We start from the raw sequence: 22,405 nt of genomic DNA on the forward strand, positions 1-22,405 counted from the left end.
CTCATCAATAAATGTGGATTGTATGTGATTGTACAAATGTATGTGATTTATTGATTTTAGCGGCTCGGGTATGTGCACATTTAAATGCACTGAAAGTGTGAAAAATTATCTAAAATGTGAATATATGCCGTTAAAATCGACATAAATTTGTTAAACGTAAAAATGCCAGTTTCGCTGTATTTGACTCTGCAGCAATAGCAATATTTGTCTGCAGAGCATGCATGGGGGAAAAACATTTTCTTGTTCTTATGGCATCATTCATTTAACAGAAACACTTACAGTATAAAAAGTACACACAGTTAACGTAAAGTTAACATTTTGAGCATACATATTCCTCTACTCTAGAAGTGTTCATATGAAGTGTGTCTTACATTATGCCGTCATGTGTAACTTGTTTCCGTACCGGTTGGTTGTGAGTGTGACACGCAGCGGAAGTGGAGCCATTGCTGTGTGTCGTGGCTGTGATCTGAGAGTATCTTCACTCAACTCTGCTCTAATACTCACCCGTTCAGAAGCATAGGAAAGAGCCGAGACATCTGTTTACACACCCGAGGTATGTTTAATGTCTGTAAGCTTGTTTAATTGCGTGTTTTTCTTTAGGATATGTGATGTTTCGCCTCTGCCGGGCGCTCGTGCTAAAGCTAATGTTAGAATTTAGCATCCTACAGTTGTGTAACAGTGAAGTCAACACAAACCAGACGGACATCAGCATTATTCTATATTAATAACCACATTCAGTCATGAAATAAATGACATGGGTGATGTAATGGCTTTTTTGATGGTAAAATGGCTTTAGCTCTGTAGCGTCTCTAGTTTAGCATAATCGCCAGAAATGACACGTACATACTTACACATTCACGGAATCAGATCATCATTATAAATTTACACCCTCGTATCATAACAACCATATTTCCTGTTACTGGCTCGGTATTCCGTTCAGTTATCCTTCACGAATCGTTTTTTATTTTACAAGTAACTATAATCAGAAGCATTTTGCACTCAAGTAACGTTGTGATCTGCCAACATAAACAAAAAAAAATCAAGATTAATTATATCGTTTTTGAAACCTAAAACTTTAATATTTGTGGCGTATGTGCAACCACATTATTGTTTGTTTTCTGTGTTTTAAGCATGTCAGAAGTGTCTTGTTATCTATCCAGAGTGGCGAACTTATTACTTTGCCTGTGAGATTCAGATATCGTTTCTCCTTTGTTTTGTTCTTATAACATAGCTATAGTCTTGCTTGGCTACTCGATTATGACAAAAATCACAATCAAAGTTATGTTGGTCAATATTGAGATCCCGATTAACACGATTACTAACTAACTTTTGAAACGACATACTAGAAAAGAAAAAAACGTTGCTTTTAAGTTGTGAATTCAACTGAACAATAATAGGAAAGTGGTGCGCTGTGGATTTATACCACAAGAAAAGAGAGGATCTGGTTAATGGAATGAGTCACAACAATCGTTTTACCTCGATTATTTTTTTTGCAATTGTTAAAGGCCCAAATTGAGGATTACGAATAATTTTCGATTAATTGCACAACCCAATTTTATACAACAAAGGCGTTATATATGAGCACTTCACCCTTAAGAAAAGTTACAATGCTTTTACTACACAAATTTAACTTTGGTTCTTGTTAACAACAGTAACTACAACTTTACAATTCACAAATGGTATTCCATCCACCAAAACCAACCATGGTTACTATGCTTTTACTGTAACAAAACCATGATTATTTTTCTTAAGGGACAAAATTGCTAATGTATCGAAGTAGAACAAATGGCATGTTTTTTTTTTTATTTGTTTGTTTATTATTGTGAAAGCATTGTATTTTTGCGTATGGTGCTGCTGTGAGAGAATGTGTGTGTGTGTAGTCCAGACAGCACTCCTGTATGTGAGTCAAAGGCAGACTGTGACATGCTGACGTGTATCTCATCTGTCAACATGTGTCCTTCACCTTTACTACTGCTGTTCTTTACTCCGCTGACTGCTGACTGCTGACAGCTTATGCAACCTGAGCCACATGTCACACTGAGTTCCTTACATCCCTTACAAGCCCATGTAGATGACAAACCTGTGATGGCTCTGCTGATGTTTCCCGTCAGGAGAATTGTTTTTTAACATTGTTTGAGGTCGTTTGTGTAGTCAGCATGAATCTATATTGTTAATAACCGCAGTCACTTTCACACAGAGGTGAAAATTTAGCGTTTTTTAAAACTGTTTCACGGTTTCTGTGTCTGGATTCCCTGCTCATTCACAGGCCATTAAAAAGGTCGAAGAGCCGAGATAATTAAACCGATGGCATTCATAATTATTGAAAATGCTGATAAGTGTAATGGAAAATCTCTTGATAGTATAACTTTGTTTCTTTTCAGAATTCCGACGGCCTGGATATGTCCTTCATATTTGACTGGATTTATAGTGGTTTCAGTAGCGTTCTACAGTTCTTGGGTGAGTTAATGGAACATCACTTTCTGTTTTTGTCAATGTTGATCCTAAATCTATAATGTTTTTCAAGAAACACACCTGAAATAGACATTCCTGAATAGTACTTCAGACTAGTCCTAGACTTAAATAAATGTTAGAGCTGTCTTAATTAAAAACCGCACGGACTGACACATCTTAAAATACATCATTGCTGATGTTTTATCTCAAAGTACACACAAGTAATGTTTTTTGTTAAGCATGTTTGTAAAAACGAATGTCCCAGTCTAATCCCTGTTCGGAAAGCTGCACCCTAAATCACATAGGCCCAGTCTCCGGTTTTATAGACAAGGTGTATCCTAAGCCAGGACTATGCCTTATATTTAAGTCACTTTTATTAAACTGCCATAGACAAAAAAATGACTGGTGTGCATATTGAGACAAAATAAAGGCAATTACATATTAAAAGATATTGATTTTCAGGTAAGACAGCTCAAACTTTCATTTTAGTCTTGGACTAGTACTTAACCTTGTTTGTGAAACCCCTGTTAAAAGTGGAATTTAAAAAAGTTAGGGATAGACTTTTTCACAATGATTTACTCACTAATAAGGTTGACAATCTCTACTCGAATCAGAACAGATCAAATTGAGCAAATTCTATTTTGATATTGAAAATCCTGTGCTTTTCGAATAATGTGCATGAATGAATCGTTCACAATAAGATCAGCAACATGCAGTAAGAAACTGGGACAATTTTAATATCATGCTCAAATGGTCAAGGTATCTTTATTTGTAAAGCATTTTGTAGAATATAGATTGTGTTTCAAAGCAGCTTAAATGGGAGGATAATGGGATAGAGTAATTAATTACACTGTCGAATCAATAGGCTTTGCATTATGGGCTGTATCAATACGTTGCATGTGAATCAGAACCTTTCTTCAGCATATGGCGAGTTTCTGCAGGAGAAACGCAGTCTCGACTGCTCTTGCTGCTCTTGTTTTTCTTGTTCATCCACTCCAGACTGAGAGGGATCTCCACAATCTTTTTCTATCAATACATTAACCCTCAGTATACCTTACTCGTACTGATACATTTGTTTTAATATTCAACTTTGACCCTTTTTTCATTATTAAGATAACATTTTCGTGTCTTATTATTTGACTAATAGAAGGTTAGGTCCTCTGCATTGGTTCATTAGGTTCAAGCTCGTCTCCGTGTCGGGTCGTCTGCAGTTGTGTCTGTTGTTTTGCATGACATTTTTTTCTCATCACAGGACTTCTGTTTCTCAGCAGATGGGAAATGAAACTCTCTGTATGCAGCTTCTTTGGACTTGTGCAATTCTTGTCAACATTCTCATTTGTTTAAAAGTGCTTTGTAATGTTGAGACCGCAGAATGACTGTCTTTCTCATTGTTTAGGGCTGTACAAGAAGTCTGGCAAACTAGTATTTCTTGGCCTAGACAATGCTGGCAAAACGACTTTACTTCATATGCTTAAAGATGACAGACTGGGTCAGCATGTGCCAACCTTACATCCCAGTAAGTGCACACTGCACCACACTCATGCTCGTATTATACCACAATCACAATTACAGCCGAGCCGCATTATGGGCTATTTATGCAGATGACAGTCCAAATCAAATGCTTTTTGTTAAAGCTGATACTGTAAATCCACCTGCACTTATGAGGGAGAGTGGAATTACTACTGCTTTCTCACCTACTCAAGAAACTAGTTATTATATATCCACCGATTGTTAATCAATTAAATTCTAGCTGCTGAAATGTTGACATTATTCATTTTGACACGTTCATATAATGACAAATGTTACCAAATTCTGAGTTCATGATCTTCCAGTCTGCACCTTGAAATCAGATTTGAGGTTTAATTAGGGTGTCCACCTGCTAATAAGCCCAAGGGGGGACAAGGGGTATGTTTCTGAGGGGCAATGTGGGACACTGGCTAGCGCGGCGGTGCCCCCACTCCCCAGACAGACTCACAGATAGTGGTTTACCCATTTCTAGCACATACCACCTTACATGGTATATTAATAATGCACTATTCCCCTAAACATGTGTAATTGCTGATGTATGCTCATGAATAGGCCAGCCAATGTATATTTTTTTAAAATAAAGATTCAGAATATTTTGAACATTCAATGAATTGACAAATGCACTTCCACTTACGATTTACTTTAGCTATTTAATTTCCCCAGTCTTTCTTTTACCCACACCTTCTCTTTTGAATTAATGTCTCAGATCAGTGGCGTTGCTAGGCCCTAGGGGGCGCTAAAGCCCCCCTAAAGTTCTAGCTCAGTCCCCCCTAAAATATTGTGTGTAATGTAATCTGTACAAGAATTCGAGATCGCTTTATAGCCCCCTTTAAAACTCTTATTATGAAAACGGCGTTAGGCTGCGTTATTTAGCGCATTCTTCAGTTCACACAGTAGCACATTGGAGTTAACGTCATTAGCAGAGTAACTTTACAAGGTGTGTTCATTAACATGACATCTGCATTTTTGCCATTCTTTGTTATAAATGCATCTTAATATGATGTGGAAGCGATACAAGACCCATTCCCATTCACTGTTTAAAAGTTTTATGTGCGTTCACCCCTCGTTAACTATTTGTTTACGTTACCTCAAGCCAAATGAAATCACTAAACACAAATGACGGCATACTTCGACGATAAAAATGATATTGTAGCGCACAGAAAGTGTCATTAATGATGATGTGCTATAGTTATAGAGAGTCGACGGTAGTTTTGACAGCTCCGGAAAGAGGACGGGCAGAGTTATTGTAGTTCAGCCCAGTGCGGCAGTGTTTTACATTGTTCTGAGTTCTGGGGAAATAAAAGTGTACAGAAGCTTTATGTCGTTTTCAGACGCTTCAGTATTTTTTATCATTAATTGAAAACATATTGTGGAGGTAACAGATGAACACGCAGTCATGCAGAGAGAGTGACAGCGCTAGTGCTAAACAGAATGAATGGCAGGGAAATATTAAGTTATTCTTACTAAATAATGATTCAGCAGTTGATTGTGATATTTATTTTATGGATTTGTGACTGTTGTTGTAACTTTGAAATATAAATGTTGCAGATTGACCGATTAATGTGATATTCATTTGAATAACGATAATTTGTATTTATGCTTTTCTGCATATTCTCTCTTAATTTTTTATTTTAGTAACGTATACAATATGTGGTGATTAGAGTGTGGCTTTCTCTCTCTATATATATCCTCATTGGAGGCTGAGCCCCCCTAATATTGAAAACCTAGAATCGCCCCTGGCTCAGAATCAGTCCCTTTCTCCATTTTTCAAATTGGAGCGCGCATCTAAAAGTTCCTTCCCAGTGTGTGAATGTGTGCGCGCTGTCATGACAACAACAACGGAACAACCTAATCAGCAGTTCAACTGATGGGTGGGTGTGGCAACAGTAGCTTGCTGAACTGTCAAGTAATGTTCGTTTGGCTGCCTGGGGCTCGAGGATATAGAGCGACAAATTTTTTTTTGAGCAAGCATTGATTATGCGTGACACGGTCTCAATTTGCGGGACGCATGAATTGGGCTTCAAACGCTGTGCGCGCACGCGCTACGCGGGACGGGTGGTCACCCTAGGTTTAATATATGAGTGGGGCGTGATGAAAGTCTTATCATAGTAGGTTTAATACAATCCAGTGTGTAATTATAGAAGTACATTCTGTGGTTTGATGGATCGTGTCTGTTTCCTCTCACAGCCTCAGAAGAGCTGACAATTGCTGGCATGACCTTCACCACCTTTGACCTGGGTGGTCACGCTCAGGGTAAGTAGACGTATCAACACCTCAGCTTCGGTCTTTATGAGATGATCTGAGTGTTTAAAGGCTGTTTGTGTCGTTGTGAACAGCTCGACGGGTCTGGAAGAACTACCTCCCTGCCATCAATGGCATCGTCTTCCTCGTTGACTGCATAGATCATGACAGGCTGCCCGAATCCAAAACAGAACTCGACGTGAGCTTTAGAGACCACCTTGAAATACTCATTCTCGTAACGTGGGCTGATTGTGCATGACCTACTGTGTTTCTTGAATTGTTTATGAATAACAGGCACTCATGACAGATGAAACCATTGGAAATGTGCCAATCTTGATTCTTGGCAACAAAATTGACAAACCGGAAGCCATCAGTGAGGAGCAGCTGCGGGAGGTCTTCGGACTCTACGGTCAGACGACGGGCAAGGTAAGACAATATTGTCACAATGGCAGTTTGCGATGACCATTAGGGCCTGGGTGGTATATTACGATTCACACTAAATTATACCTGTCTAGAGTGATTCTGTGTTTTATGCATAGTTCTTCTGTGAACTATGGCTCTTTGATGAGCAGGACGTTCTGCTCGATCTAAAATCAATTTTTGATTGATTGAGTTGTTTATTACGTGCTTGTGAAACAGCAACACTGGTCAAACAACATCACTATAATTATACTTAATTATCATTAAAATACCTGAAAAAGTTTTGCGATAGAATATGACCACTGGCATTTCCTGTGTAAATGGTTCTTCTTCTGTGCTCCATATTCAGAGTTTCTACGCAAGAGCGTCCTCTGGCTTTCGGATGTGGCAGCATTTAAGAGTAATTCATTTCGAAACTGAGCATAAGAATCGAACAATATGTCCTCCAGCCCTATCATATTATGGTCATGTCTATTGATTGTTAAACGTTTTGAAAAACTATCACTTAGATTTGTGTTTTCTCTTTTTGTCACTAGAGGGAGGTGAAGAGATACTTCACCCAAAAATTCTGTCATCCTTTACTCACCTTCCAGTTGTTCCAAATCTGTATACCTTTATATGAAAGATATTTGGAAGAATGATTATAAACAGATTTTGACACCCATTGACTCCCATAGCTGGAAAAATACAACGGTAGTCAAAAGTGCCCCAAAACTGTTTGCGCTCCTACATTCTTCAAAATGTCTTCTTTGGTGTTCAACAGAACAAACAAATGATAAAGAAGTTTTTCCTACTATGAGAGTCAATACGGGGGAAAATCTCTCTGGTTATAAGTAGTTTTCCAAATATCTTTCCCTGTGTTCATCAGAACAACGACATTTATACAGATTTGGAACAACTCGAAGGTGGGTAATGATGACAGAATTTTCAGTTTTGGTTGAACTTTCCCTTTAACGAAAAATGTTCAAAGTTGTCATTGTGTCATATTAGGACATATTATAAACAATATTATTTATCACACTTGTTGTATTAACACAGTTTCCATAATCAAGGGGGTTAATTTTATGTTAATTTTCAATACTGCAGTATTGTGTGACACATCGGCACTTTAAAGCATTAACAATCCTCACTTAACTGTTAGTTTTCACACAAATTTCAAAAGTACATGTTTTTCTTTTAGCAGCTTCAAACATCAAATCATGTTGTCACACCCACATTTTTTTTCTCATTTAAGAAGTCGTTTCACTTGGGTATACGTCACAATACGGAAAAAAGACAATCTGTTTCATGCCGACTATAAGGCCTAGTCCCAGACTAAAATGAATGTCTGAGCTGTAATAACTAAAAACAATTTGGCACTGACATATTTAAATAGTTCAGGACATGTTTAGTCTCAAGAGCCACACCAGTAATGTTTTTCTAAAGCATTTTGTATTAAGGCTGTCTATCAATTAATGGCATCCAGAATGAAAGTTTGTGTTTATATAATATATTTCTGCGCACTGTGCATATCACGATTTGTATTTGTAAACACGTACACATACATGGATATATTTAAGAAAAATATAAAACTGATTATTTAACATGTGTGTGTGTATATATATATATATATATTAGTGGTGGGCCGTTAACGGCGTTAACGCAGTGAGACTATTATCGCGCGTTAAAAAAAATGTCGCCGTTAATCTATTCTCAAAGTTGGGTTGGCAGCTGGGTCTATACTACGCAAGCTATGATGACTTTCACCTTGATATTTTAGCGCGGATGTATACCAGCTTAACTGCACTGTACGCGGCGAGAACGATATTTTTCAACTCGCGTCATTCGCGGAAGCAGAAGCCGGCTCATCATCTCATAACCAGGGCTTCATTCGCGTGATTCGCGCAGCAAGTAGGTCTATTGGCTCTTTGCATTAACATATAAATCACTCGCGCTTGACACGCCATTCGCGTTTGGTCTGAACACAACATAACGTTACTGTGAAATTACCGCATCAAATGTGACGTGCTAACATGGATGCAGCTATGAAGCCGCCGGGTTTGCTTCAGGGAATATTAATTTTTAAGAAGCTTCCCAATAGAAACATCGACAAGACTAAGGTTGTTTGCACCTTGTGCAATGCGGAATTGGTTTAAAAAAAACACTTTCTCTCAACAGGTAGTGGTCTAGCTTTAGTTGAAACCAGTAACTTTGTATTGAGATCTAATGTATTATGGCTCCTGTATGACATATCGCTTGTTGCTCCCTCACTCTTTTTAAGTCGCTTTGGATAAAAGCGTCTGCTGAATGACTAAATGTAAATGTACTGTAGGAGCTCTTCCAGTCTCAAGTACCACCTAAACGGAAATCATCCCTTAGCTAATGCGGAAGTAAACACAAGTTCATCTTATTGAACATAATTTAATTTTCATCACCAATTATCATAGTAGAACAGCTTTCTCAAGCAGTTTGTGATGCATTTTGGAAACAGGAGATGAGCCCCTGGTCTAATGCGCCACCTGGCTTGAGAAACCCGTTCTCAAAGACTTACTTTTAGTCATTATTTGGGTAGCACACATATTCTGAATGCCTTCGGCAGAATTCAAATGAGCCATTTTAATCTAGATTAATCTAGATTAATTTTGGAATTAATCTAGATTAATCTAGATTAAAAAAATTAATCTATGCCCACCACTAATATATATATATATAACAATTATTGGTTAATATAAATACATTAATAAATATATTTAAATATATGTTTATAAAAAAATATAAATGCACAGTATAGAGACATATATTATGTAAACACAAACATTTATTATGGATGCAATTTATCGCGATTCATCGTTCGACAGCCCTAATTTTTATAAAAGTGACTGTAATATCCTAGTTTAACTAAGGCATAGTCCTGGCTTATCTGTGAAACCGGGCCCATGAGTTAGATGAACAACATGTATTTTCTTAATGTTTTCATAAAGATGAATGTGTCCTGTTTTTATACTGTCCGCAGTGGTGAAAACGTGAGGTGTCAGTGACTGATTTTCTTTGTCTCTTCAGGGCAACATTCCTCTGAAGGAGCTGAACACAAGACCGTTGGAGGTGTTCATGTGCAGCGTGCTGAAGAGACAGGGTTACGGCGAGGGTTTCCGCTGGCTCTCACAGTACATTGACTAGAGAGCGAGAGAGAGAGAGAGAGAGAGAGAGAGAGATGTCTAACAGCACCACACTCAGCCCACATACAGCCTGCCTTCACTCTCAGAAAAACTCCAGTGGACTGTTAACGTTCATGAGTTCATCAACTCTTTTCTCACTTTATTTCTTATGAAAATAACAAACTAGCAGTGATTCTGAAAATGTGTAAACCCAAAACCATCGTTCTTTGCATTTTCGTCTATTCTCTCTATAATTTTTTTATTTTTCATTCACCCATTCCTGTTTTGACTGTTGGAGTGGTAAAAATACTGCAGCAACTGTAGACGATGCTCCACGTTAAGTTCCGAAATATTCCTAAGAACTGTCCACGGGTCGTGTTCATCACAACTTGAAACATGAAGTGCTTGAACTCATATTCTGTCATGTGTGGCCACAGTCCTCAGGCTTAAAGATGATGATGTGACTGTCTGTGCCAAGAGTCTATCAGTGTGGTCATCCTCAGTTGCATATCTGTTTTTGTTTCAACAACTTTACTGTACTGCCGCATTGAGGAGGTCGCTCAAGGCCTCTTGAAATTCATCCACCAAGAGTTTGCGCTTTATTTATGGCTTGGAATCTAAGATAGAGATGGCAATAAACCACAACCTTACGGAAGAATATCAACACTGAGCATGAGTTGTCTGAGCGAGGGGGCAGCACACCTTTGGCACAAAAACCTATAGATTCTTATATTTAACTGCTAACCGATAGTAATCATAGCGCGAAGTGGAAGATCTAGTTGATGCTAAAATATATCTTGATAGCAGCCTGCCTTGATCAAACGGTGCAGGGTGAGCGGTGGAGACACATCATCGATGAGACGGACCACATGTAATTTATATAAATGCCATACATAGATTTTTCATTTCGTTTTAAAGATGTCCTATATGGTTCTTAATTTCAATGTGGATTTCAATATTATGCATGCCTTGTTCCATCCTTTGTTTTATTAGATTTTTTTTTTTAATAAACAAATCACAGGCTAAATGTAAAGACATCCAGAACGGGATGAAACGCGAAGGGCAGAGTCTTGGTCCTATTCTATAGAGTTGCAGTGGAATGGCACATACATCAAAGCATTTTACTTTCCTGTCCTCCATCTGTCATTCCATGAGCTGTTCCATTTATGAAAGATAGCCTACTGTTGTCGCATAATAAATTGTAATAAATGTTTGCAATGAAAACGAGCCATGATCAGCTCAGACTTTTTGAAATGAACTATAGTTCCGTGTAACAATGTCTGTAAAGGGTTTGACACCTTGAATAAAATTACTCATTTTTCTGGATTCAAATGTTGGAGACATTTCGCAGAACGCAAGTTATCAAAATACAAAACATTGAAACATTGCAAAAAATTGAGTGCACAGCATCATGTTCTGGATATAAATCGTGAAATACTGTAGAAACCATATAATTGAATATTACATATATAGTTAAATGAAACTTAGTTCTTGGTCTAAACCAGCTTTTTATTTAACAGGTTTGACCACTATTGTCATTTTCATGATTACACATCTTAATGGAGTTTATTTAAGTTCGGCAGGAGTATGATAATGTAATCCAATCAATCAGCATGATGTAAACGCTATATAAAGCCGCCACTCACCTCTGTACCTTGACAGTGCAGCATCCCTCCTTCACCCCATCGCCTCACTCTCTTCTGGTATCTTTCCCAGTTTAAAGGGGGGAGTGCTCTGGGTTCGGGCCAATATTCCGAGCTCTGAGCCCTCCCCTCGGACAGCATGCAAAAAATTCTTTGTTACCTGATTACATGTTAATGGGAAGCCGTGAAATGATATTCTATCAATAGAATTGTGTGCTTCTAATTGTATAGCAACAGTTTGGTCAGGGCTCTTTTCTATTCCAACATGGAAATGCCTCTTTGTGTAAGGCAAAGCTTAAAAATAAATTATGTGACTTTTAGTGCAGACAAAAACTCATCACTCAACATCAATGACTGTGACCCTGGACAACAAAACCAGTCTTAGGTGTCAATTTTCCTAAATTGAGATTATTACATCGCCTGAAAGCAGAATAATTATGCTTTCCATTGATGTATGGTTTGTTAGGATAGGACAATATTGGATATATTGGAATATTAAAAAATCCCCTTGAAAGTTGTCCTAATGAGGTCCTTAGCAAAGCATATTACTCACAAAAATAAAGTTTTGATATATTTACAGTATAGAATTTAGAAAAATATCTTGGAACTTGATTTTAACTTAATATCCTAATGATTCTTGGCATACAAGAAAAATCTATAATTTGGACCCATACAATGTTTTGTTGGCTTATGCCATAACTATTCCCACGCTACTTTTGTGATCCAGGGTCACATATGGGTACAATCATTGAAGAACAGAAAAGGGCATTTCCAAAACTGTGGCAACAGAGATGGGAACAATTCAAGTATTAAAAAAAACTAGAAAACATGTTGGTGTGCGGATCAGAAAAGTTGGACACCTTCTGAACATGTGGTGGAGTAACAGACAGCACAGAGCCTCGTAAATGGAAAGCACAGCTTTATTGACTGCACTGGTCGACCACAGCCGAGCGCTAGCGATGATGGGACGGGAGCGCTTATTAAGGCATCACAGACAGCATGCACATACAGTCACATGAACATTATACTGCTCTAAACGACTGCTTAACATGGTAAATGTAAAAAACAAAAAGGAAAAATAGGTTTCTGCACTGATGAAAAATACTTGTGTTTTTTCCTCCTATAAAGATTTCCAATACAAGAAAATAAATAGAGCAAAAAAGCCTAAAATAATTTAAAATAGCTCTTCTATATTCAATAGTTCTCTCTGCTATTAACAAATGGCACAACATTCCTTGAAACAACGAATATAGAAGAATAAACTCCTGCAACATTCATTTTATCATACATAACCAGTGGAAATCAGATGATGTTGTCAGATTTACAGGACACACACGATCCACCACACAATCTAGTGGGTGGGTTTTGCTGAATGGTAAACAGACGGGAGACGAGAGTGGATCTAGAACCCACACTGGGTCCTGCTTTGATATGACGTTGGAGAAAGAAAAGATCTCTGCGGTTCAGGGAAGTGTCCGTACGAGCAGAAGTTGCACGAGAGCTACTTGAAAATACTGTGAGTGAAAAAAACTGTCATATTTCACCCCTAAAACAAGCTAAATTCTGTTTTATTGCTTAAAGGAAATGAAGCCAATATCAGGATCGATTCTGTATACATTATGACGACTTATTATTTTTCACCTCTGAAATAACAGCAGCATTGCCACCTTGTGGACCCACTGCCTAGTGCAAACAATGTCAGGTGCCAGTGCAGATCATCAACGCGGAAAAATGTGTAGGATGATGTGGAAACCTTTAGAAAACATCAGTATATTCAGGGCTTTATTGAAATAATGTCACAATGCAAAACGGTCATAACTGTCCTAAAAGCTTTTATATTCTACGCGGATTTCAATTTAAAGGGACAGTTCACCTAAAATGATTCACTCACCCTGAAGTGACTTGTGTGTGACTTTTTCTTTGGTGGAACACACCAGAAGATATTTAGAGAAATGGTTTTGTGCTCATATAATCAAAGCCAACGGGGTTCAATGTTGTTTTGTTATCAACGTTCCTCTTCGATTGTGTTTCACAGAAGAAAGTAAGTCACACAAGTTTGGAACGGCTTGAGGATGAGTAAATGATGACAGAATGTTCACTTTTTGGGTGAACTGTCACTTTCATTTGGGGTGAAATATGACCTGGATATTCTTCATGAAAGGTACCAATTGACATTGAGGAATAATCAATATCCCTCGAGGAATAAACGGTCCATTATTGACCTCATTCAGTCCAAAGATAGAGATGTAGATAAAACAGATGACGCTTGGCCACTCCAACCCAGAGAAAGGCTGCTTTCCATCTATTCCTGTTATTTTGCTCTCCCAGGGGAAAGTCTGTGATGGAGACAGAAGACTGACAAGTACAGGCGATTTATCTTTTGCTTGTTTACAAGTGTAATGATCTGCTTTTTCCTGTTATTCTCTTCCTGTAAATGATTTCACAGAAGCTGAACATACACAGAGCGTTCATCAGTTGTGGAACACAAACTAAGCATGAGAGAGAAGCTTGAAGCCCTGCGGAGGCTTTCATCTACATCACTAAAGGCACAGTTTTCCATGTCTGCGTTTGCTGAACCCAGAGCAGCTATGATGAGTCTCTACAGAAGCGTTTAAGATAGATGAGATCTGTACAGGTGAATAAATTGTTTTGTCGTGTTGTTTTAAGCCTGTCTGACTGTCGTCTGTCAAACACAAAAGGAGAATGTTCGTGAATGCACATACTGCTCCTTTGAGACCACACATGTCCATCTTATTACTTCAGTGCTACAGTCGTCTTGGGGAACACAGAAATTGATGCTATTCAAAGCACTTTACTGTCCGCTATTACCATACAGGACTTAAGTAGCAAATTATCATGTACACCTGAAATAACTCATGGACCAATCAGAAACGAACCACACAAAAAATCTGGTGCCGTCTCATATGAGGGTGTGAGAATAAAATTTGGCTGTATGATGGAAGTGACATGGTTAGTACGAACCATGTGAAGAGCAGTGTGAACATTTAGTAACTTTCTCTCTTTGTGCTCCACAGAAGAAACAGACACGCAGACGTTTGTAGATTTGGAAAAACAAAGTGCTGGCACAACACAACCAAACCTCAGGTCTACAGAGACAACACGAGCATCATACGCGAGCGACATCGTTTTCGAGTGCTTGATCTGTCCATCTGAAAAAAGACTTGCTGTGGATCTCTTGTGTGTGAAGAGTTGACTACGCAGTCCAGGAGTGTATCAGATCAGTGCAAACCATCAGAAGATCCACATACTGTGTTTACATCCACTTCATAAGCATGTGCCCACTTATTAGTCTTTGGCATCATCATCATCACCGCAAATAACAAAGACATTTCATCAATACGCGTTGAAAAAGCCTCTTGATACAATAAACATGACGTTTTGCCAAAGCAACACCAAATGTTCACGTCTGTTGGTTTTTCTCTCCAATGATTGCAATCACTTCTTCTCTAGAACCCTGAGATAAACACCACGGGCCGATTGAGCGCATAACATCAGCCAGAAATGAAGGGGGGAAACGCTAGCAAAGCCTGAGGATATTCTGTGTGAATTTCATTTCAATCGATAAACAATAAACAGACCATCAGACATTGGTTTACGGGCAGCACTTTTAGAAACCTGGGCTGGTTTCCGTGTTTTCTGACGCTGAATGCTGCTCTTGAATGATTTTCTAGGCACTGGACTTTTGTCATTTCTGATTGCCGTCGTTCTATTAAATTGATGAAATGAGCTGATGACTTACTTTGAGTGTGAAGCTACAGAAGGCACGCTGTCATAGACATGATTCTGTCAAAACAAAACATATCCACATCAAATTAAATACCAATATTTGGAAAAAAATGATTAAATGTTCATGAAGAAAGATCAAATATATTTCCATCCCAAATATTCGTTGATGTGATGTATCTTGACAATTTACATTGGAGTTTAATCCATTTTTTTATTCCCCTATTTCTATTATTTGTTTTAATACGCATGATGAGCACAAATTAAAGATGACTATTTTTAGAGTTTGAAAAGAATCGGATGTTAAAATAATGAAAATTAAGATGAAAATATGCCTTCTTATCCTTTATAAGTAAGATGTGTTTTCATTTTGGGGTGAAACGCGAAGCAGATGTGTCTGGAAGCTAATTTGACCACTACATGTGGATGAGAGTGATGCTAGTAAAACGAGAGTTGACGTACTGTAGATACGACAGGTAAATGTGTGCTACATTCTCACATGACTATTTGTGCTTTTTGAAGAGTTTCTATGTACCTTTCATCATTTGAAACTGAGGAGCGCTATTAACCTCATTCTATGGATTCAAACTAACATGAATTCATTCATAATGCCCACATCATTGTCCCTATTCCAGGACAAATCCTATTGCTTCCCAACACCATAGAGCCAAAATTGTTTTTCATGCTTTGTATTGTCAAGCACAAATGATTACGGTTTTCGAAATGTAGGCGTGTGACAAAAAAAGAAACCAACTTGATTTACGAGATTTCACAAGCAATTACAGTTGAAGGTCTAAAAACGGATGTAACGAAAGAAACCATCCTCTTGATGAAGTATACACTATAGTAACAGTGAGAGCATTACAATGATACCATGACATCCAAAAAGAATGGTGATGCGTTTTAGGAGGCGAGCACACTTCGCCGAACTACCTCCTCATTTCCAGCATGCAGCTGGGCGATGCGCAACTTCCGGCTGGCGGAGCGCATTTCAGAGTCACTCTGTTCTGCGTCTGAGAAGTAGCCGTCGGTCTCCGGGTCCAGTGCAGAAACGTTGTTGGCAGAAACAAGCTTGGTCATGTCGCTTTTAGAGCGTGACTTACCCCGTCTGGGAAGACGCAGACGCAGGGCCTGCAAGCACCTGCCGTTCACCACAGCGTTCGCGCTGCTGCCCCGAGAGCCACGCTCCTCGGAAATGTGGCAGGAGTCCATTTTGGAAATGGGCGGCTGTGGAGGGTCCGGCCCGGCCGTGGGGCAGCTGCGGGCGTGACGGTGGCGGAAGTGGCGCGCTCTCCCTCCTCGCTTGCCTCCAACGGCGCGCCGCTCCTCCATAGGAACCTTCGCCACATTCGATCCCGTCCGTGGAAGAGAGACAGACTTTCTGTGACTGCGGCTGCGTGGCGCGCCTCTCGTCTTGCGGCCCAGTTGGGGTGTTTTCCAGGTTGATTTCATGGAGTGGTCCATCATGAGACTGAGCAAGCTCTCCTCGCCCTGCAGCAGCTGGTCTGACAGGAGGCTGGCTGACGGGTCGTGGGTCTCTTGGGATAGAGACCACTGGCTCAGCATGTTATCTGTGGTGATGTGAACGGACTGAGCCAGCCAGCTGTCAAACAGTGAGCCTTTCAGTGGGAAGGATTCGGCCAAACCTGTGGAAGAGAAAGTGGATTCTGTGCGGTCAGGAACAAAGGCACAGGCCACTGTCCACGTGAAAGAACTGAAGCCAGCGTGTATTTAAAGTATTGAATGGAACTAAATGGATCTTTGAAATCAAACATCAAATTGCTATCAACCCACATTAGTTATCAGATTGTGGCGGAGTTGAATGGAGAGTTATTTACTTACCCAACTCTTTGAACAGAGAGTTGTTCTCCGATCTCCATTTCTCTTTCTTCTCTGGGCTACTCTTCCTCCTCTCTTTCACTCGTTCTCTGGCCCCATTGCGATGAACAACATCACCTCTCACAGTTCTTTCTGCAGAACACAGAAAATGTGAAAACTTTCAATTTTTTTTTTCGAGACCAAATACGTTCACATGCTAAAATGGTCATGACCAGTGTTGGGGGTAACGCGTTACAAGTAACGTGCGTTACGTAATAAGACTTATTTTTTAAGTAACGAGTAATGTAACGCGGTTACTTTATAAATTGACATATCAACACTTGAGCTACTTTGTTTTTCAGGCTAATCGTTTGTAGAAAAACTGACATTCCGAATAAAAAGTAGTGTAGACACCTAGCTCATGCTTGCGCAGAAACAGACGCTAGTCAGACATAGGCAGTGCTGCCATGTTTGTAGTGCTGCAGTGGTCTGGCTTGTCTTGAATGGTCATTGGTTTGTTTCTGTTGCGCAAATCTGGCAAACCTTTACCTTCAGAGGGTTTCGCCGCAGCCACCATAAAAAAAAGCCTGCAAATGCCGGTCATGTTTTGAAGATGATCGCGAAATTAGCGCGAGTCCTAACATGCAGCAGTAATCAATGGTCTCTTTTGAGATGCGCCTCGTGAATTTAAACATTAGCTTTTTTTTTCTCTGTTTGCGGCATTGCACAGACCGACCTGCACAGGACATCAAAGTACCGTGAGAGCGATTCAAAGGCAGAAACATACTGCTCTCTGGGTCCTTTGATGTCTTACACTGATCGGTTTGTGCTGCGCCGCATGAGGTCAAACACAACTGAGAAGGTAACAGCAAGTCAGTAAAGGAGTGCTGGGTGCAGTAAATGAACAGTCCTCACTTATGGACCATGAAAGGCGGATATTGCGTGATTCACACATTGGATGTAATATGTAATGCTCTTGTTCATAAAGAAATTCGGAAGGTTGAGTAAATGACAGTTTTTAATAATTTGATAAATGTCAATTTAGTAATTGTACATTATATTGAACATTTTATAAAAAAGAGGGATTTATAAGTGCTTTGCTTGTTTGTACATGTATATGTGTATGTTCTGTGCCACCCCAAAGTTAAAGGTCAACCCTATGAATACACAGGGTATAGGCTATATTCATTTTTTTTACAAAACCCTATTTTGCAAAAATAACTTTATTAAACGTTTTTAGTGGTGCTGATAATTCTGCTTCAAAAACATCTTTTGTATGGCATACACAGCTACTGGTCAGGAAATATTTGAAATGTGTCATTTATAAGAAAATAAAGCTTTACAGTATGTTATAGGATATATTGATAAATGCATTACAGAGTCACACAACAAGAAAGAAAAAAAACGGACCGAACCCATGACATCAGCATTGCTAGCCATGCTCTTACCACTGAGCCACAGGAAAGCTACATTACCCTTACATCTATGAGGTGAGAGGTACACCTTCCTAAGTCTTTCCTAATACAAACTGGATACGTGTCCATCGGAAGAGGTTTTGGTTTTGAAGAGTACGTAGCATGAGATCATGAAAATTACATTTCGTCCAGTCTTTTCTGTTGCCGTGTTTGAAAGTAAGCTGTCACCCAAGTTGTAAGTCCGAAGGTGAATAAATAACAAAGTTATTTGCTTGTAAAAATGGGAGTAGACTCTGAATCACACAAACGAGATGTGGACTAGTTCACCTGTGTATCTACGTCACTACACATAGTCCCCGCCTACGCTTTGCTGAGACTGCCGCGAAAACTTATTTCTCCTCCCACAAACACTGTCGCTCGTTTGTGATGCGTGTGTATCATGTCTAGAGTCTGTGTTCTACGGTGTGAAACTAAGTCGGTCTTATTTCAATTACCAAAGGAAGAACGTCTGAGGGAAAAATGGTTACATTTCATTTTTGAAACGATACCAAAGGAGTATAACCCCAGGGTTGTACTGTGCGCGCGTCATTTCATCAAAAATTGGTTTAATAATCTTGCCGCATTCACTGCAGGGTATGTGAAACGACGATCCTTGAGAGAGGGGCAATACCAACTCTATTTGGACCTGTTAGCTCCACCGAATCACAACCTGTAAGTGTGACTTTTGATTTTTGTCTTAACTTCAAGAAATATGTTCGTACCTTATTTCTGTGTTTAGCTAATGCATATAACGCTAACATTAGCATTTACCGTTATTTCTGGGGTGTTACAGTTTGTTTATCTTGCTATTAACTTTGCATTTTGACACATTTGCCGCACATGCACCTATATAGATATATTTGGGTTTCATATATATAATTTTTCATAACGTCCACTTTCTGAAATGCTCTATGTACCATGACAACGCACAGTTAAGACGAAATCATAGTATTGCTAGAGTATTAACAATATTTTAAGAAAAAATAATATTTTATTTCATCGATGAGCAAAAGCACAACATGCATGTTGTCACACTGGGAATTTTTATGACAAGAGCTGTCACTTGCCACTGACAAACATCCTGCTCCAGTCGTGGTGGAGTTTGTTGTGGATTAGCGACTTCTTCCTCGTCAGACTCGGGCTCAAATTGGTAGGGTAAAATCGCCGCCATCCTAGCTACACATAAAATATACATGACATCAAACCACATGTAAACCATAATCCTGTAATGATGGTAGTGGGGTTCCATTTGCTACAAATGATGAACGCGTTCGACCAATAACAACAGACTACACCATCTGACCAATCACATGACACTAGGTTAGCGGGTAGGCGGGGCCTAGACGGATGAATCGCGGATAGAATAATTTGAGAGTCAGTCAAGAAGTAAGGTACAAATAACCGCATATTATAACGACATTATAGTGTTTTTACTAGTGGTGGGCATAGATTTTTTTTTTAATCTAGATTAATCTAGATTAATTCCAAAATTAATCTAGATTAATCTAGATTAAAATGGCTCATTTGAATTCTGCCGAAGGCATTCAGAATATGTGTGCTACCCAAATAATGACTAAAAGTAAGTCTTTGAGAACGGGTTTCTCAAGCCAGGTGGCGCATTAGACCAGGGGCTCATCTCCTGTTTCCAAAATGCATCACAAACTGCTTGAGAAAGCTGTTCTACTATGATAATTGGTCATGAAAATTAAATTATGTTCAATAAGATGAACTTGTGTTTACTTCCGCATTAGCTAAGGGATGATTTGCGTTTAGGTGGTACTTGAGACTGGAAGAGCTCCTACAGTACATTTACATTTAGTCATTAAGCAGACGCTTTTATCCAAAGCGACTTACAAAGAGTGAGGGAGCAACAAGTGATATGTCATACAGGAGCCATAATACATTAGATCTCAATACAAAGTTACTGGTTTCAACTAAAGCTAGACCACTACCTGTTGAGAGAAAGTGTTTTTTTTAAACCAATTCCGCATTGCACAAGATGCAAACAACCTTAGTCTTGTCGATGTTTCTATTGGGAAGCTTCTTAAAAATTAATATTCCCTGAAGCAAACCCGGCGGCTTCATAGCTGCATCCATGTTAGCACGTCACGTTTGATGCGGTAATTTCACAGTAACGTTATGTTGTGTTCAGACCAAACGCGAATGGCGTGTCAAGCGCGAGTGATTTATATGTTAATGCTAAGAGGCAATAGACCTACTTGCGGCGCGAATCGCGCGAATGAAGCCCTGGTTATGAGATGATGAGGCGGCTTCTGCTTCCGCAAATGACGCGAAAAATCTCGTTCTCGCCCGTACAGTGCAGTTAAACTGGTATACATCCGCGCTAAAATATCAAGGTGAAAGTCATCATAGCTTGCGTAGTATAGACCCAGCTCCCAACCCAACTTTGAGAATAGATTAACGGCGACATTTTTTTTATCGCGCGATAAGAGTCTCACTTAACGCCGTTAACGGCCAACCACTAGTTTTTACACATTGTATGTACATACACTTGTTGTTGGACACTCCATAAAACAAAGTAGGGCATAAAAAACCCTATGCTAGAAACTCTTTAAAACATGCAGGATTGAGAAAATAAAGTGCGGGACTGATGTTATGAGAGTTATTAAGAGAGATAAAGTGAAGGATCTGATTGACGCGCGTTATAAGGGATCAAAAATAAAGAGTTATTAAGAGCTTTCATAAAAATGAAAGGTCAAAAGCAGAAGCAATACAAAAGTAATCTGCTCGGCTCCTGACGCCATATTCATGTATTATGAAGCGGATTGATGGGTCTCTAAAATAATGATTTAATATCATCGTAAACTGCTTATGCGACTAAAACTTTGGACGAATATCAACCTACTCACTCAAGCCTTACTCACTGAGAAGGGAAGAGCTCTAGACGTGGAAATTCGAAAGGGAGACTGACAATTCTCTCTCATAACATAGCCGTTTCCAGTACACAGGTGAACTGAATAATAAATATCAACGCCATTTTCTCTTTGACAGACAATTTGAACTGTCCCTTTCAGCAATGCTTTTCACGGGAGCAAACATGACGTTTAGAACACGTGACTCTGGTTGGCACAAGGAAAAAAAAAGACGACACTCTTAACTTGATTCTGGTCAGCACAATGACTAAAAATGACGACGCAGTTAGCTGTTATCTTGATTCTGGTTAGCACAATGACTAAAAATGACGACGCAGTTAGCTGTTATCTTGATTCTGGTCAGCACAATGACTAAAAATGACGACGCAGTTAGCTGTTATCTTGATTCTGGTTAGCACAATGACTAAAAATGACGACGCAGTTAGCTGTTATCTTGATTCTGGTTGGCCAAATGAATGTAGGTGTTGGACCAAAGAGGGAAAAAAGATGAAAAAAAACTTTTCAGATTTATATGATTCACATAAATGACCTATTTTTGATTCCAAACGGCAAATTTCGTCGAAAAACGACTAGTTTGCAGGTATGAAAAAGCATGAACTCAGTCAGGTGAAGAAAAGATACGCAAAAGTCATCTAATTACTGTAATTTAATAACTAGTTACTTTTAAAAGTGACTTTCCCCAACACTGGTCATGTCAGACATTTAATGAATAATTCCAAATGTTTTGAATTATTTTGACAGACAAAAAAGTAAGAAGTATTGAAAACAAAAACTTTTACGCTAAAACTAATTTCAGACCTGCAAACTCCTTATTTTTTTGGATTTTTACATTCGATTTATGCATTCCGGGAGCACTCGACCAGAAGAAATACAATATTTGCTTCAAATAACTTCTCACACCAGCCACAATTTGCTGATCAAAATGTATTGGCCTGCACAAGTTTTTCAAGTGCACTTAATGACATCTACTGTAGCAGCAGCTAATCACATGACCAAAGTGAAGCTGATACGCAAATATTAAAACCCAATTAATATTTTGCGATGTTTTAATACAACTTAAGAAAAAATTCTTTACTACT

At 39.0% G+C, this 22,405-nt stretch overlaps 2 protein-coding genes across 2 annotated transcripts in view; one reads left to right on the top strand and one right to left on the bottom strand.

The window, feature by feature from the left end:
- The first annotated feature begins 393 nt into the window (after positions 1–393).
- Positions 394–11,099, top strand: sar1b (secretion associated, Ras related GTPase 1B). Its single transcript, XM_056730728.1, has 7 exons — positions 394–553; positions 2,382–2,457; positions 3,848–3,967; positions 6,166–6,231; positions 6,315–6,418; positions 6,514–6,645; positions 9,679–11,099. Exons 2-7 carry the CDS (start codon positions 2,400–2,402, stop codon positions 9,793–9,795), a joined length of 597 nt encoding a protein of 198 aa, XP_056586706.1. The 5' UTR covers positions 394–553; positions 2,382–2,399; the 3' UTR covers positions 9,796–11,099.
- A 1,219-nt stretch (positions 11,100–12,318) lies between these two features.
- The window catches only part of jade2 (jade family PHD finger 2), a 50,229-nt gene continuing 40,142 nt past the window's right edge, over positions 12,319–22,405 (bottom strand). Inside the window, exons 11-13 of the mRNA XM_056730726.1 lie at positions 17,003–17,131; positions 16,094–16,806; positions 12,319–15,220 (exon numbers count right to left, since the gene is read on the bottom strand). Of these exons, the coding sequence (XP_056586704.1) occupies positions 15,173–15,220; positions 16,094–16,806; positions 17,003–17,131 (890 nt within the window). The 3' untranslated portion in view covers positions 12,319–15,172. The remainder of the gene's footprint in view (positions 15,221–16,093; positions 16,807–17,002; positions 17,132–22,405) is intronic.

Source organism: Triplophysa dalaica, chromosome 19 (genome assembly GCF_015846415.1).
Source record: "Triplophysa dalaica isolate WHDGS20190420 chromosome 19, ASM1584641v1, whole genome shotgun sequence".
In the NCBI taxonomy this organism is placed as follows: Eukaryota; Metazoa; Chordata; class Actinopteri; order Cypriniformes; family Nemacheilidae; genus Triplophysa; species Triplophysa dalaica.